Below are 18,663 nucleotides of genomic sequence, written 5' to 3' on the forward strand. Positions count from 1 at the left end.
AGGATTGATGAAGGTTGGGGGTGGTTAATGTTTGGGATTCCTTTACCCATAAGGTTTCTTAATATTTCTTCATCTATAATGAGTTCCTCTGCTGATTGCTGGTGTTGTCAGGTGATGCAGCACCCCAGCGAAGGCGCTCAGGTCCTGAGTCTGCACAGTCAGCTGAAGGAAGTGTCCGTCCCTGTGGCCGAGATCCGGGTTTATTCTCTGTCCAGTCAGCCCATCGACCGCGAGGGACCCAAAGCCAAGATGAACGGTGAGACACGACTGACCAATCACAGTCCAGTGTTCCAGAGTCACGTGACCATCGTCTGCCGTTCAGTTCAGTGTGAATCAAGTGAAGTTATATATTTGTTCTCTATCTTTGGGCTCAGATCGTTCTCCAGACATTGATAACTACTCTGAGGAAGAGGAGGAGAGTTACTCGTCTGAGCAGGAGGGCAGCGACGACCCCGTTCACCATGTAGGTCCACCGTGTGTGTGTGTTAAATCAGTTATCATTTTGAATAAATAAATTCATTTTAAATACATATTATAAAATGAATTTATCAAATCATTTCCATTTTTACATTTCCATTTTTACATTAAGAATATCTAAATGAGTCATTCAACCCCTTATATATATATATATATATATATATATATATATAATATATATATATATATCTATATAATATATATATACTATATAAAATTTATAATACAACGTTAATACAATTAATACAAATAATATTTTGTATCATTTAAATATCACATTATATGTAATTGTAATGTGATTGTTATGTGTGCATGTGTGTGTGTGTGTGTGTGTGTGTATATATATATATATATTAAAAATACATTTATGTATTACTTTATTAAAAATGTAAGATTGATTTGTGTAATTTTAAATAAATATATTTTAAATAAATAAATAATCCAATTTTCAAAATAATGTATTATTAATTATAATGTATTATTTTATTTAATTGTAATTGTAAATAATTAATTTTATTGTAAGATTAATTTAAGTGCATCAAAAATAAGTTTATTTTAATATATTTTGTTTAAATCAGTTGATTAAATAAATGAATTACGTTTAAAAAATATATATATATTTATTGCCCCACAACCTTCTCTAATTTGTTAAATGCATTTTATTTATTTTTTTGCTTTTAAGACATATTTCCAATTAAATATGTCATTGTCATCAAAACTGCCACATTGTTTTCAGATAGCATATACTGTAAATATATGGAATAAATTTGAGCAGTCTGGAAAATGTATTCAGCATAATTACATTTGCATAATGAATGGATTTAAACATATAATAATTAAAAACTACACTTGCAGGGGTTTAAATAAATTTCTTAGAATTTTCTATTTCTATCATTTAAATTCATATTTTGATTAAAATTCTGCTTCCGGTTTGCTTGAGTAGTTCTTGTTGCATTTGAAGCGATTGTGTGTGTGTGTGTGTGTGTGTGTGTGTGTGTGTGTGTGTGTGTGTGTATGTGTGTGTGTGTGTGTGTGTGTGTGTGTGTTTGGGGCATTTAGGGCTGAATGCACACACACGACGAGTGTTTAATGCCTTGTGTGTGTGTTTCAGTATCTAGATGATGAAGAGGACGAGGTGAGGAAGAAGAAACCCAGACGCAAACTTACTTCAAACGCCTCCATTACTAGAGTAAGACACACACACACACACACACACACACACACAGACACACTGCACCGCTGCGTTAATGAATATGAATGACTGCACTGAGCTCCATTTAACACACACCATTATCATTAAAGAGGCCACTTTTCTAGCATTTTATCTTACTTTAAAATAAAAAAGTCCTAGATTTTGATGGAATATTTTTCATCTCATTTTTTCTTCATAACTACATGCTCAGATGAATGATTCACAGTGTGCTGTAAGACTGAAAATAGGCTCACTTTTGATTTGATGTTGTATTAAGCTTTATACTGACAGATTTAATAGAGTATTTTATCTGAATTGTGCTGTAGAGGTTTTATTGTTCTTTTTCTCCAGCAACCGAACATCAAGCAGAAGTTTGTGGCTCTGCTGAAGAGGTTTAAGGTGTCTGATGAGGTAACGTCTGCTTTCTCACCTGAAACTGCTGAAATATTACTGTGATCGTGCCCCTCTGACCTCTGACCTCAGTCACCCTGAAAAGAAGGGAAAATACCATTTATAAATCAGAGAGTTCCGGTCCTTGATTCTGATTGGTTGAGCCGCGTTCGAAGCTGTTGTAAATTACTCTACAAACATACACCTTTGTTAACTTCTGTGTGTTGCTCGGCAACCACTTTGTTGGAACTACATTGTTTGGTGGAAGAATACTGTTTTTAATATCATTACACTTTATTTGCTCTGTTTTATTCTGTGAAACCTTACTACGTATATGAAATAACTGTTTTACAAAAGCAATAATCCCCATGAAGCCGTGGTTTACAGTCAATTTATAACAGCTAACTCCGCTTCACCTTGTGCCTAACAACATCCCCTTATCTGTTATAAATTCACTGTAAACCACGGATTATTGGGGATTATTGCTTTATTATACGTATCTCTAAATAATGATAGAATTAAATTTTTTGTTGCACTGTGCCTTTAAAAAATGTACTGAAATGTAAAAAAAAAAAAAAAAAAAAAAAACATTTAAAAAACATTCAGTATAAGAAAAAAAATAGTTTGCCTAAAAATGTATATTTATCATCATTTACTGACCTTCATTTTTTGTTGTTATTGGTATCTAAATCTAAAATTAAAACTATTTAAAAAATGTTTTCATTAATTGAAATAATGTTGAAATAAAGTATAAATATTAGATGGAACACTTGAGAAACTGAAACATGAATTATAAATATTTGCCTTGGCAACTAAGAGAAATCAAATATGTTCAAGTTGAAGGACTGAAATTACTAAAAATTAAATAAATAAATAAAGCCATATAGAAATATAAAAAAGCACATAACAAATTTCTAAAATTAAAATGAAAACTTGAAATCTAAAACATCTCACTGGATGTCAGTCACACCTGATTTTTTATTCCAACACCTTTACATTCTCACATCATCCTCAAAAAGATGGGGAAAAAATATGTACATAATAACAGAATTTAAATTTTTGGCTGGACTATGCCTTAAAAATTAGAAATGTTGCCCTGGCAACTAACTGAAAATAAGCTGAGTAAAACTGCAATAAAAATAAAGCTACATTAAAAAGAAAAAAATGCATAAAATTATCATAATAATAAAATAAAAATGCAAAATATAAAACTAAATGCAATTCATTTATACTAGCAATTATATACCTTTTAGATGTATAGATTTGGTATGAATCCTGATATGTTTATTTCTGGTCTCGCTCTGGTTGTGTCACACCTGGTCTTTCATTCCAGCACCTCTGTGTTCTCACCTCAGGAAGATGGAAAGACGTGAGCCCTTGTCTCTGGGCTGTTATTAGTCACTACTGTGTGTGAGGTGGCTGTGTGTTGGTCTGCAGGTGCTGACTGAAGGGCTGTGTTTGTGGTGCAGGTGGGTTTCGGGCTGGAGCACGTGTCCCGTGAGCAGATCCAGGAGGTGGAGGAGGATCTGGACGAGCTCTATGACAGTCTGGAGATGTACAACCCCAGCGACAGCGGGCCGGAGATGGAGGAGACCGACAGCATCCTCAGCACTCCCAAACCCAAACTCAGGTGACTGTGTGTCTGCGGCGCCCCCTGCTGCTCGCCTCCACACTCCACCGCTGTTTGCATCTCTGTGTTTATACGAGGCATCAATATGAACAAAAATCGGCATAAGAGGACACCATATGATGTGTGCTGTGTATTTCATGTTTCGTTGTGTAGCGTTTGGATGTTGTCTGCTGTCTGCTGTGTGAGTATTTAGCATGGATTGTACCTGAGACTGATTCATGACACGTGTGCTTCTTTAACCTTTGTGCCTCACAGACAGATGCTTTGAGTTTAGCTCTTCGTTTCTGTTTTACCAGATCCCTCTGTGTGTGTGTCTTTCGCAGGCCGTTCTTCGAGGGAATGTCCCAGTCGAGCTCTCAGACGGAGATCGGCAGCTTGAACAGTAAAGGCAGTCTGAGCAGAGAGCCCTTCAGTCTTGTGAGTACAGATACTGCATATGATCACAGAACACACACCTGCACAGATCAGACTGAGCCGTTTTCTGAAAGCACGACATGCATGCGTGGAAAAGAGTGCAAGGCATGACTCTGTATATTAAATACTGTATAATAAACTTTAGAAATGCATAAGGTAATATGAATGAGTTTTTATTAAACGTATCTTTCTCTCTGTAACAACACGTCGTTTGAAGGCACTAAAGCACTTGGTCTCTCTTGTTTTATTTTTAATTAGTTTGAATCAATCTGTCAAATGTTCTGAATAAACATAAAGAATCAGTCAGCGGTTCCTGAATCAGCGTCTGAATGAGTTCTTTCAGTGATTAAAGGAACATCTAAACTATTATTTCAATTATTTAGAATATTTTGTATATTCTATTTTTAGAATTTCATTTGTTATTTTAATATATTATATATATTTTAGTTTATATGTAGTTAGCTATGGATTGTAAAGGGTTTAAACTGTTGTGTTCTCCTCATCATTTTCTGTGTTGTTTTTTGTTTTTACTTTTGGAAGCTTTAGGAATTTTGGTTATTTTTGTCATGGTTTTATTTATAAAAAAGTTTATTTGTTTTATGTTGTTTTTATTACTTTTTTATTTATTAGTTTTAATTATTTCATAGTGATTATTTTAGTAAAAGGAGTTTAACCAAACAAAGATGAGTAATGTTGTATAATTTTTTGAATATTTTTTCTTTGTATTTTATATTTGTATCAGTGTTGTCAAACGATTAATCGCATGCAAAATAACAGTTTTTTGTTTACATAATATATGTATGTGTAATGTGTTTATTTATTATGTATATATATAAATGCACACACATACAGTATATATTTAGAAAATATTTACATGTATATACGTTTATATTCCTATATTTTATATTACATATAAATATATTTAATATGTTTATAAATAATTTTTTTTTTTAATATAAACATAGTGTGTTTTTATTTATTTTTTGATTGTATGTGTGTTTTGTTATATGAATTATATTTTTTAAAAGAAAATTTTTATTTTGCATGTGATTAATCATTTGACAACACTAATTTGTATACTATAATTTTAACAAATTAATATTTTATATGAATATTTTATATTTAGTTGTACCACTAGAAATTTAGGAAAGGGTTCAAACTTTTTTTTTGTTCTCTTTACAATTTCATGCTTAACTCTGTCTATATTTTACAATATATTATCCTAAAATGTATAATGTATTTGAATGTAGGCACTAGGACTTTCCAAATATCAACTTTTAATATTAATCAAGATGCCGAAAGTAAAATAAAAGAGAGTCTAGAGTTGGCCACCAAAAAGCAGAGAATAAATCGGAGTAATCTATGAAGTACATGTAAGGGTGTAAAATGGGGTCCATGGTTTCCAGATCGCTCAGACGTGTGTGAGTGTGTGTTAGTGATTGTAGTTCTGTGTGTGTCCAGCAGGGAGAGTGTGATAAAGTCAAACCCTCGCGCAGCCGCACCCTGGACGAGCCTCTGTCTGAGACGGACACGCTGGTGAGGATCACACTCATATCTGCACAAACACAGCATCTGCTCTCTGGAGGCACACTTCATATTTTACCATCATTTCATATACTATTACTATTTTTTGTTCATTGTTTTATTATTATATTTTCTGTTTTTGCTTTAATTTTAATTAATTTTAGTGATTTCTTTTGTCATTTTTCTGTTATTTTTATGAATTTCTATTTATTAGTTTTAGCTTGTTTAGTTTTAATTATTTTAGTACTTTTAGATAATCTAAACGAAAATAAGAAATTTTGAAAAAAAAAAATTTATTAATGAAAATGTGTTTTTTAGTTTGAATTAAATATAATAACCCTGCTTAATGCATGCATGTATTTACTTTTACATACACTGTAATAAGGTAATCTTATTACAGTAACTGCATAATTTATTCGTGTTGCAATGCATGCTGGGAACTCACAAAGCCTTAATATTTCAACAATATGAAATTCTTTGTTCACACAGCTGTGTTTGACTATTTGGGACAACATTTGGGGTAATTTTGTTTGTCTGACAAGGGCTTTTATTTAGTTTCAAGAAAAATAGCATTTTGTAGTATTTGAGACTCAAATTCTTACAGTGTAAGAAAAATCTAACTCGGACTTTTATTTTAAAGAAATATAATACAAGCATGCTTTTCAAGCTAAACATTTGACAGAAAGCTGTGGATTACACTAAAAACACCAGCTGGTTCAAAGACCCTGAGAAAGTCCAAATACTTCTGTCCTCAATGTATATATTACATTCATTCCCCAAGATTCTGCATGACTGGAATTCTTTGGGTTATTATGATGATTAATGCTCTTTTGTGTGTATATGTGTGTGTGTTTTGTAGGATCTGAATGATCAGGAGTTGTTCAGTGAAGTAGGTCCCTCTATAACAGTGTCTGTGGCTGAAAAACCACGAACACCCCTAAAAACCAGCAAGAGCGAGCTTCAGTCCGTGCCGTCGCCCAGGTGATATAATATAATAAACCATTCAAAAGATTTTAAAGACATTAATACTTATATTCAGCAAGGATCCATTAAAGGGATCAAAAGCGACACTTGTGTCATTTATAATGTTACTGGGTTAGAAGCACAGTCAAATAATGCAGAGAAAACAAAGCCTGAGTTTGATTGTGACACTTGTGTCATTTAGGGATCAAAAGTGCGTCATTTTATGCGTTACGTGCGTGAACGCACGTGCGTAATGCGTGCGTGCGTGCGTGTGTGTGTGTGTGTGTTGTAGGTTGGATGGAGGACAGACGCCCCGTAAGCGCTGCACTCCTGTGAAAGAGCGACAGCTCTCCAAACCGCTGAGCGAACGAGCGAACAGCTCCGACAGCGAGAGATCACCTGAACTCGGACACAGCACGCAGGTGCCAGGATTTAGACTCTGTTTACGTCTGGACTTAGCAAGCAATAGTTCAGCCAGAAATTAAACTTTACTCACCCTGAGGCCATCCAAAATGTAGATGAGTTTGTTTGTTCATCAGAACAGATTTGGAGAAATGTATCATTACATCATTTGCTCATCAATGGATGCTCTGCAGTGAATGGGTGCCGTCAGAATGAGAGTCCAAACAGCTGATAAAAACATCACAATAATCCACAAGTAATCCACTCCAGTCCATCAGTTAATGTCTTGAGAAGTGAAGATGCATGTTTGTAAGAAACAAATCCATCATTAAGATGTTTTGACTTCAAACCGATGCTTGTCATCTAATCTATAATAACGCTTCCTCCAGTGAAAAAATCATCTTGTTGGAATTGGGAGAGAAATATGCACAGGTCAAGCACTGTTTACAAGCCAAAACAGCTTTAAATAAATATGTGTTGATGCGAGAGACAACAGGAGACTTTTTCACTGGAGGAAGTGTTATTATGGATTATGGACTCATATTTTACCCAGAAGCAACAGTTTAAAGTTACAAACCTCCTAATGATGGATTTGTTTCTTACAAACATGCATCTTCACTTCTCAAGACATTAACTGATGGACTGGAGTGGATTACTTGTGGATTATTGTGATGTTTTTATCAGCTGTTTGGACTCTCATTCTGACGGCACCCATTCACTGCAGAGCATCCATTGATGAGCAAGTGATGTAATGCTACATTTCTCCAAATCTGATGAAGAAACAAACTCCACTTCATCCTGGATGGCCTCAAGGTGAGGACATTTTCTGGAAATTGTCATTTTTGGATGAACTGTTCCTGTAATGTATGGCCGTTAATGACAGGTGTACACAGGGTTTCTCTCTTTCTCCAAAGACCGTTCTCCTCGGATTCCCTCAAATTCTTTGCTCCCTTTGCTTTTTAAATAAGGAATGTTAATGCAGTGCTTCATCTTGTTCTGCAGAGTCACTGTGAATTATTCATGTTTGGCTGATTCATCGCTGTGTGTGTGTGTGTGTGTTTGCAGGTCCTCAGGAAGGCCGTCTATGATCAGTTGAATCAGATTCTGTTATCTGATGCTGCTCTTCCTGAAAGTCTCATCCTGATCAATGGCACAGACTGGCAAGGACAGGTACAGGAGAGAGTGTGTGTGTGTGTGTGTGTGTGTGTGTGTGTGTGTGTGTGTGTGGTGTGTGTGTGTGTGTGGGTGATGGAAGCAGACTGGTCTAATGCTTTGTTATGTGTGTGTGTGTGGCAAAGTGCTGTTTTCTGTTCTTAGACCATGCAATGTGGGAATCTGACCATAATGCACAACCTTTAATGGCTTTTAACTCTTTAAATTAGCCACAACTCAATATGAAAGACACCAATGTTCTGTCAAAAATACATTTATTAGTTATAATTAACATATTTATTAGTTCCTACGCTAAGTAACATAGTTTATTAGTGCAACCTTGGACCATTTATGGTCACAAAGTTTTAATATTCATTATATCAGTTAATTATCTAATTAATTAGCTAAGTAGTTAGAGTGTAAAAGACTGCATTTATCTGATGAAAAATATAGTAAAAACAGTAATATTATGAAATATTATTACAATTAAAAAAAAAAGTTTACAAAGTGAATATGTTAAAATATAATTTATTCCTATGATGTAAAGCTGTATTTTCATCATCATTACTCTAGTCTTCAGTGTCACATGATCTTCAGAAATCATTCTCATATGATGATTTACTGCTCGAGAAACACTTCTGATTATTATCAATGTTGAAATCAATTGTGCTGCCCAATATTTTTGTGGCAACTGTGATGCATTTTTATTTTAGGATCGTTTGATGAATAGAAAGTTCAGAAGGACAGCATCTGTATGAAACAGAAATCTTTTATATCAGTATAAATGTCTGTTCTGTGACTGTACTGCTGTGTGTGTGTGTGTGTGTTTGCAGTATGTTGCGGAGCAGCTTCAGGTTCAGAAGCATCCTGTGGTTTGCACGTGTTCTGGCGCGGAGATTCAGGCCGTTCTCTCGGCTCTGCTCACACGGATACAGAAATTGTAAGTTAACGGAGTTAAACAGGGCTTCAGCACCGAGCTTGAAGCGTGAAGTCCAGTGTGATCTGGTCTCATCTGTGTGTGTGTGTGCAGCTGTAACTGTAACTCGTCGATGCCGCGGCCGGTGAAGGTGGCGGTGGTCGGCGGTCAGAGTTATCTGGGATCAGTGCTGCAGTTCTTCGTCACTCAGCTGGCCAACAAGACGTCTGATTGGCTCAATCACCTCCGCTTCCTGGTGGTGCCTCTGGGTAAGAAAACACAACTCATAACAACATCACTGACAGATGGATTTTCTTGGAGGTTAATTTCAGTGTTTCTGCTTGTATTTTTCTTTCTTTAAACTGGGTCAGGTTCTCATCCTGTCGCTAAGCACCTGGGTGCCCTTGACAACCGTTACAGCGCAGCCTTTCTAGACGGAGCCTGGAGAGACACATTCAACCGATCAGAGCCACCGCAGACAGGTACACAACACACACACACACACACACACACTTATACAGTACAAACACACACAGTAGAGCTGCACAATTAATTGTTAAAAGATTGCGATCTCGATTCAAAAACCCACACAATCTAATTTCAAATAATGTTTGTTGATTATCATTGTTTTTAAACAAGTGACTGTTAAAACATGCATTTGTCATTAAATCATTCGTTCAAGAGATTTGTTCAAAAACGCTGATTCAAATCACTTTTTCATCATTTTAATATTAACAATTGGTTATTTAATGTATTTTAAATATACATTTTATAGTTTATAGTTTATATTAAAATGCCTAATAATTCATTCAAACTAAGTAAACACTTTTTTTAAATAAACTGCAGCAATTAATATTTTGTCACATTATTTTGTTTATTTTAGAATCGTGGGAGAATCATGATCTCTATTTGAGACAGAAAAAAAATAGTGTTTCTCAATTTATCCAGAATCATGCAGCTCTCTCTCACACACACACACACACACACACACACACACACACACACACACACACACACACTCTCTCACACACACACACACACACACACACACACACACACACACACACACACCCACAGCAAGACCTACCTATTGTTTTCCTTTTTCATTTCATTTGAAAGTGAGGAATTACTAATCTATGATTTTTGTAAAACTCAAAAAAGCATATTTTATTGGAATTTTCTGTTTTAAATTATACTATGCAATGGTTTTCTTCAGAAATTTAATGAACGGAATGGAAAATGTCAAACTAATATATCTTTTATAATTGCTATATCTTTTATTTGTTAAAAAATAGTAATCAGATATCTGATCCGTTACACACCCGTTTAACCCGGCAGCTGTATGTTGTTGTAGTTGACGTGTGTGTGTGTGTGTGTGTGTGTGTGTAGATGCGGTGGACGTGGCGGCGCGTGTGGCTCAGTACATCAGCGGAGCGGCTCTCACACACCAGCTGCCCATCGCTGAGGCCATGCTGACCTGCAAACACAGAACGTACGGCTCTGTCTCTCATTACAGCTGCACATCACTCACTGCTCTACACACAACTCACTTATCACTTCCTCTTACAGGAGAGATGAGGATTCCTACCAGAAATTCATTCCCTTCATCGGGGTGAGTAGGAAGAGGAATCATTTGTTGGTGGGGGAATTGCACCCATATGTATTTCTTACTAAGCATAATATTGCATTTTGCATTAATTAAAATACATTAGACAATGACATTTTGAGAGATTTTTTTGTTGTTGTTGTTTTTGTTGCAAAAAGCATGAATGTCACTCAAAGTACTTTATATTATGTATCATGTTTTATAATAAATTACTTTTCTTGATTTGTAATTTTTGCTCGTGTAATTTACAGTATACTGTTTTATAATATGTCATGTATTATAATAAAGTAAATTAATAAACAAATTACTTTTTTGAGGGGTAATATGTGCCCCTAGAATTTATTTCAACTATTTTACCTTTTATATTTTTATTTTAGTAATCTTTATTTTATGTCTTTTTCTATGTCTGACTCATATATTGCAGACAGCTCAAGTGTCACTTAAAGCTGCATATGTTGTTTATCATGTTGTATTCTGTATTTATTTGTTATGATCGTCTCACAGGTGGTGAAAGTGGGTTTGATTGAGCCTGGCCAATCAGCAGTAGGTGTGTGTTTCCATAGCGCTGATTGCTAGTAATAGCTCTGAGTGTGTCATGGGCACAGACGCTCACCGTGTGTCCCTCTCTGTTTCCCAGGCGACTCTGAAGAGGGCGTGGCTGTGAGTTTAGCTGTCCCCTCCACGTCTCCCCCCACTCACAGCTCACCCGGCGGGCTGAAGGAGATGGCCACGCCCCCCTCGTCTCCGTCCATGGGCGGCGGTCTGGCGGTGCAGGGGTGAGTGACTTCAGGGTGGGCTCATTGCTGAGGGAATTTCTAGCGTCACAAGGTTTCACGGATGACTTGCTAATCCTGCTGGAGAAAGCAGGTTGTGCTATAATTAGTATTATTAATATTTTGCATTAGCTTTTATTTTTAAGTTTCATTTAAATTTTGGCTCATATTTTTTCTTCTATATTGGTAATATTTATATTCAGCATTCATTTATTTATTTCAGTTTTTGTTCTAGTAAACAAAACTGAAACAATTTCTGAGCAATTTCTGGCTGTGTCTGTCTCAGGAGTCCCAGCATGCCTCACGGCGGGGACGCCATCGGTCTGCAGGTGGATTACTGGCTGGCGTCTCTGGCGGAGAAGCGTCGCGAGGGCGAGAGGAGAGACACCGGCTGTAAGAACACTCTGAAGAGCGCCTTCTGGTCGCTGCAGGTCAGCCGTCTGCCAGGAGGAGGAGCCAGCGAGCCGCAGGCGCCCGTCAACACTATGGCCATGACCGTGGTCACCAAAGAGAAGAACAAGAAAGGTGAGTAGACCGTCATGAAACATGCAAAATGATACCATGGACGTTCAAAGCATCCAGAAGGTCCGTAAATCTGTTCGGCAAACTGTAATTTGATTTAGTGAAAATTATATTTAATGTACAGGATAGTATTTTTTTAAATAGTAGATAGCAAAATAAGAGCGTAAAAAATAAATCAAGTTAAAGTATAAAGAAAATTATATCAGGCATACTTAAAGGTGCTGTATTGACACCGAGTGGTTGAACTAGGTATTGCAGTCCAAATTAAAAATACTGGAGAGGGTTTTTTTCCCCGGCCCCTCCTCCTCAGACTTGATGCACACGCAGGTTGCCAGATTGACGACACACTTGACGATGAATAAAATGAAATACGTTGTTTTCCACCAAATGGCAACCTGGGGTGCTGAAACACAATTGGGTAAACTGGCAGTGGGCGGGTTTCACAAACCAAAACCGAGACTGACATTCTGGCCCTGAACGCACATTTTCAAAAGAGAATAACTGACTGTGGCATTGTTTTTCAGATAAACAAGTATGTTAACTTAGCATGCTTCTTAAATATCTGCAAACATATTATGGTATTTTTATGCTTTAGTAGAGTCAAAAACTTACATACAGCACCTTTAAGTCCAGAGCAAACAGAAAATGAATAAATTAAAAATAGTCAAAAAATTAATGTAAAATGTAAAAAATTATAATAATACACATTATATAAGTGCATATATAACTAAATATCATAATATATATCCAAAAAATAATAGAACTTAAAATAAAATGTACACAGGTATATGAACACTACCATTCAAAAGTTCAATATTTTGGAAAGAATTCTCTTATGCTTACCATTTATTTGATTGAAAATACAGTAAAAACACTAAAATTGTGACATTTGTGACATAAAACATTCCTGATTATTATCAATGTTTAAAACAGTTGTGCTGCTTCATATTATTGTGGAAAGTGATACATTTTATTTTTCAGGACTCTTAGATAAATAAAAAGTAAAAAAAAAAACAGCATTTACCTGAATTAGAAATATTTTGTCAAATTATGTATGTCTTTACTGTCACGTTCTGTGAATTTAATGCATCCATGCTCAATAAAAGTAGTAAATTCCTTCAAAAAAAATTTACCGACCCCAAACTTTTGAATGGTAGTTTAAATTAAAGTAGTATATTAAACAGAGAATCCGTACCACTTTATATATAAGTAGAATATTACAATATGAGTAATGTCTCTCTCGCTTTCAATGTGTAGTTCCCACTATTTTCCTGGGGAAGAAGCCTAAAGAGCGGGAGATGGACTCTAAGAGTCAGGTGATCGAGGGCATCAGCCGGCTCATCTGCTCCGCCAAACAGCAGCAGACCATCCTGAAAGGTACCAGACCTTCATCACAGACAGAACACCGCTTTCTTGTCAGCTAAAGCAGAAAACAACATTTCTCTTCCTTCTTTCTCAGTCACCATCGATGGATGCGAGTGGAACGACGTGAAGTTCTTCCAGCTAGCCGCTCAGTGGCCGACTCACGTCAAGTATCTCCCGGTGGGATTGTTCGGCTACAGCAAACCACCCTCCTAGGACGGCCCACTTTCACAGCCCCGCCCCTTCAACCTCAATCTACACCCCATTGCACACCACCGTCGCCACGTTCACAGTGCTGGCCAATCACAGTTGAGATGGGACTCTCATGTGACCGTCTCTGGTGGGTGGGTAGGTGGAGTTGAAGACGTTCCATTCGGCGGCTTCGATAGACTTTTATCAGCGCTAGTCACTTTTATTTATCAAAGGCCCCAGAGCCACATATGGGGGCCAAGCACAAAATTTGGATACACCACCTGCTTAAATAACTCTCAACAACCCTCAATATGTCCCTTTAGGTATCTGATCTCTTCCATCATTGACCTCCATAACCAGTATAATTGAGAAATGCAGCTAAAATCTACCATAGTAACTGTATTTGGAGATAAACTTGCAGTTATTGTTACTCAAGTAAAATCAGCTTTCGGAATCTTTCTGTTACTTAGCAACTAGGGAATTTTGGCAGAAACTATTGGTTGCCATGGTAGTTTTTTGTGAACAGAGATTCAAACCTGCAAAAAGCACCAATGAATATTCTGAAATTAGCAAATTTCTCGCCTGTAGTAAGAAGGCGGAGTTAAACGCCAATTTTACATTGGAGGCGGGGCTACAAGGTGCCCATCAGCCAACTGAGGAGTTTTTAGATTTCCTAAAAATCATCTTTTGCATAGTTTGTTTTATCTTTCCAGTCGGCGACATCTGGAAATGCGCTGTTGACCTCCAACCTGCATGTCTTAAACTACATCACCCATAATGCACTGGGAAAGTTAACATTTAATGTTTACACTTATGCACAAATCGCTTTGCCTGATGCAGTGGCGTCTCGCGTTCCCCTTGACACACGGAAGGTTAGTAGTTCACATTGGTTAATCTCTGTTAACTAGAAAATAGAATTTCAAATTGGTTTTATATTAATTTTTTAAACACGCTTTTATGTGTCAGTTATTGTTTATTTTTAAAAGTGACCTTTTAGTTTAAATGTGTAGCTCATCTACAGGTTTTATTTTAATTCGTAAAACATCTCCAAAGATCTCTGGCCAATCAGAATGTAAACATTACGGGACAGAATGAGTCAGTCACCTTTATACTACGTGCAACGGCAAACCCGATTTATAAAACTACATTGTATCGATCAGCACAAGGCCTGACATAAAGGCTGCACGAGGTTGGAGGTGAAAATGTCACCGATTAAGCCAGCAGAATTGGGGAAGCTGTAGTTTTATTGCTGTTTTTGGTTCTTGTTCGCATCTTTACAGCTGGAAACTGGTTTGGGGAGAACTTCAATGGTTTCATCTTCATTGGTTGTCAAATGCTATGCACTTAAACTCGCCTTCATTTCTTCATATCTTTGTCCAAAGCACAAGAAGTGACCAGCTCCTCATACAAAATGCCCAATTAAAACACGATTCACAAACACTACCTTTACACACTGCAAACACATGATTTTCTTATTTTATTCTTATTTTGTTTTTGTCTTTTCCAGTATAAATATCTTAAATCTTGATACCTTTACTTGAGAATCAAAATGACTTGTACTGAATTTTGATCATTTTTCAAAAACAGTGCTTAATACATTAAATCATTTGACTTTATCTTGATTTAAGAAGGTTTAGCCATTTTAAAATACTAGAAAAAACACTATAAAATACAAAATAGGACAAAAATACTACGAGAATCATTTTTTGCAGTGCAGCTGTGAACAAAACGTCTGAACTGATCTGAGATCAGTAAATCTTGAGCTACAACATCCCTTTATTTTCTAGCTGGAGCTTGTTACATTACTGCTTTCACAGAAGTACCATGCTTTTATTTTGTCTAGAACTTTTGTGAGATATTCTTGTGAGTGGTAGGTAATGCAACTAACAACATGTGACTGAAATGTGGTTTTAAAATAATAACAAAACAAACGACAAAAAAGCTATCTATGAAATGGTGTTGTGCCACAGTGAGAGTGAAGCCAGTGTGTAGTGTGTCGGTTTGTGTGTGTGTGTGTGTGTTGTGGACAGTAGTGCTCACTGGTTTATTTAATCTGTGGTGTTAACTGTATGTTCTTCACGGCACAAGATTCGGCATCTTTCCACCCAGCTGACTTATATCCTTAGCAGCTTGAAATGCTTGAAATGCTGATAAATTATTAATATACAATGATTGTTACGTGATTAACTTGTTGAACTTGTAATTTACTTTCAAACTGAAAGAGTGAATCTCACAAAAACCTGTTGAAAAAAATGTCATATTTCACAACAAAATCAAAAGAAAGAAATAAGATTTGCTTAAAGAAAATTCAGCCAAATTTAGGAACATTTAGGATTTTGCTTTGTGACATGATTGGTATAATTTTATCACAGTAATGTGGCAAAAATTGTAAGTGCATACATCATGGTAGCATTTGTTGTAATTCCTTTCATTTAGGCTGATTTTGTAATACAGATATTTGCATTAACAATCATTTTAATATAATTATTATTTTGTTTGTTTTGGTGATATATGACCTGGATGTGAGACTCACCCTAAATCTTTCATGTTTTCTGGAATGAAGGTATCAGTTTTTCTATGGTTAAAAGTATTAAGAACAACAAAGTATTAAAGTCACGATGGGTCAATTAGATTTTTATTTGTTCCTGCTTCTTACAGAGAATGTTTAGCAATAGTTTTGAAGTGTGAGTGTCTTTTGTGTACATCAAAAGAAAGTTCTCGCCTTTTTTTGCCCGTATTCTTAGAAAAAAGTGAAACATGTTAATGTTGGTTATCAGTACTGCACTATGAAAACAAATATCCACACATTAATAATTTGTCTATAGCAGATAAGTTCTTAATATGTTTTTATAAAGCTGTTTAAATTGCATTTTTTATTTTATGAATATCTTTGTGATTTAAATCCTATAAGGTTCATAGAAAGATGCATACTCTGGCTGTCATGAAAGCTGCAAGTTATGTCAGAAAGCTTTTAATATTTCAGTCAGCGATTGTGTCTATAGGGTTTTGCACAGTCCTGTTGAGGCTTTGATCATTCCTCATTGGATCTGAAACTCATAAATGATTTAGAGGGTCGGCATGTTCAACAAAGCTTAGAAACCTTCTAGAAAAGACCCCCTTTAGATGCTGAGCATATAAAGAGAAAAACCCACGCTGAATATTATTTCAAACCAATTAAAATGTATGTACTCTTGTTACACTTGCTGTCCGTGTTTTAAGCTTGCATGATGAGCAAACGTGCAAAAACTTGCGGCAACCTTCAAACAAGCGTTTTGAGTAAAAAAAATAAAATAATGGCAACAATTTCGGAGTCAAGGTTCAAATTTTATATGGATATGTATTGAATGTAAAAAAAGGAGGGGCAAAAAAAAAAGTCACTGCCAAAGAGTGTCAGCTGTTACATTTTGTTTTGTTTATTTGTGTTTTTATATGTATGGAAAATGATTTTCAGTATTTATGGAGCAGTCTGGAATGGGAATGGGAAGTACCGAATTTTACCAATCGATTCATATCAATATGAAAAGAAAGAGTTTTCAACAACTACTAATTTCCATTCCATCACTCGAACATGGCTGTCTCTTTATGCGTGTGCCGTTTGGAGTCTGGTCTTTGCCTGTCCTCGTACCTCTGTATGTACCTGTGTTGATTTGTCATGTGAAAGTTCAACAACATTAAGTGGATTGAGCATTCTGATTGGTCAACTAATTATCCCAATGGCCAATCAGAGTGGCACTTGTCCGCTTCAGATACTTTTTGTCAATGTAATCTGTTGAAGAGATAAAATGCCTGAATTCCACAAGCTTCGGATTCAAACCCAAAGTTAACCTACTGTGTAAAGTAAATCATTGCATAATATTTAGTCGTGGAAGATCAAGAACCGAGCTTGTGGATGAGTATTTTTGCACATGCATTTGTTATCTTTTAGCAGTCTTCAGCTCTTTGCCTTTTTGCCTTTAGACAAAAACGCTTGTACATATCCAAAGTGCTTGTAATATGAACTCATGTTCCTTTATTGTGTGCTATTTTTTTATTTGACATGTTTTTGTAGTAATGCTTTTTCATAATTGAGTTGTCAATCAATAGATGTGGTATGGACAGTGGAAGTGTTACTTGTATTCTTTTTTATTTAATAAACACCTGATTTGTAAATTCTCTTGTTTAATTTGTGGATTTTTAGCACAACAAAGTGTAACTGTTATTTGTTGAACTATTATTTGTCACTTGCTTTGCTCTGCCAAAGATATGTTAATATACAGACTAAATATTTTCTGATAGATTTAACACTCTACTTGTAAAAAAAAGTCCCATAATTTAACTATTATAACTAATGTAAATTTCCATAATTACATAGTTGATTAATCACCATACATTAAAAGTATTGTTTTGTATTACAAGTATTTTACAAGTTAAGGCATTTTCCAACTATAAATTCTCTCATTAGCATACTTTTTTCAAAATTATTGCTTCATTTTAGAAAATGGCCAATTTTCTCCATATTTTAGGAATAAAATGCTATATAAAATGTGAATGTTATGAAAACAAACCCCTTGGTAAAAAGTTTCAGAATATAGTTAGGAGTAAAACTGTAAAATTTGTTTCATGTAAATTCTGGTTAAGTGGAGATTGAAACTTATTTTTACAAAGCAATATTGTAATTGAAAACTACAGACACAAATAGAAAAAGTATTATAAAACAAAACTCTTAAATGTTTTAAAAATCTTACATTTTCCACTAGTATGAAAGACAAATTATGGAACCAAATAGCCCAAAATATCTGTATATTCATCTTTCCACAGTTAATTAAAACCCCAATAAAACAAATGTTCTATATTAAAACTATTTTAGAAGTTACGGCAATTTAAAATGAAAATGCACTTTGCATAAATTTCAAGATATTGGGAAAGGCCAGGTTAACAATTCATGCTTTATTTTGTTGAGACATTATGGGTAAAGTTTTTTACAGAAGCGATTTTGGATATCTGTTTTTATCTTTCCATAATTGAGAAAACTACATTTTCACCAAAATTTAGAAATAAAATGTTATATTAAGTCACGTGAATGTTATATAAACAAACCCCTCGGCAAAAACCTTCAGAATATAGTTAGGATTAAAACTGTAAAATTTGATGCATGTAAATTCTGCTAAA

General features: G+C 35.3%; 1 protein-coding gene across 2 annotated transcripts; it reads left to right on the forward strand.

Annotated features, from left to right (window-relative positions):
* Positions 1–82: 82 nt before the first annotated feature.
* Positions 83–17,664, forward strand: LOC109093094 (phosphofurin acidic cluster sorting protein 1-like). Of its 2 annotated transcripts, none has more exons than XM_042726748.1 (20): positions 83–256; positions 375–463; positions 1,589–1,666; positions 2,021–2,080; positions 3,529–3,689; positions 4,013–4,106; positions 5,565–5,639; positions 6,487–6,608; positions 6,883–7,012; positions 8,058–8,162; positions 8,978–9,084; positions 9,175–9,329; positions 9,432–9,542; positions 10,450–10,552; positions 10,630–10,672; positions 11,171–11,213; positions 11,304–11,442; positions 11,726–11,964; positions 13,219–13,338; positions 13,421–17,664. In XM_042726748.1, the coding sequence occupies exons 1-20, from the start codon at positions 115–117 to the stop codon at positions 13,537–13,539; spliced, it is 2,235 nt and encodes a 744-aa protein (XP_042582682.1). In that variant the 5' UTR covers positions 83–114; the 3' UTR covers positions 13,540–17,664. The 2 variants fall into 2 exon arrangements, with proteins under 2 accessions (XP_042582682.1, XP_042582683.1); XM_042726749.1 differs by having other exon boundaries at positions 5,568–5,639.
* The last annotated feature ends 999 nt before the right edge of the window (positions 17,665–18,663 follow it).

Source organism: Cyprinus carpio, chromosome B7 (assembly GCF_018340385.1).
Source record: "Cyprinus carpio isolate SPL01 chromosome B7, ASM1834038v1, whole genome shotgun sequence".
In the NCBI taxonomy this organism is placed as follows: Eukaryota; Metazoa; Chordata; class Actinopteri; order Cypriniformes; family Cyprinidae; genus Cyprinus; species Cyprinus carpio.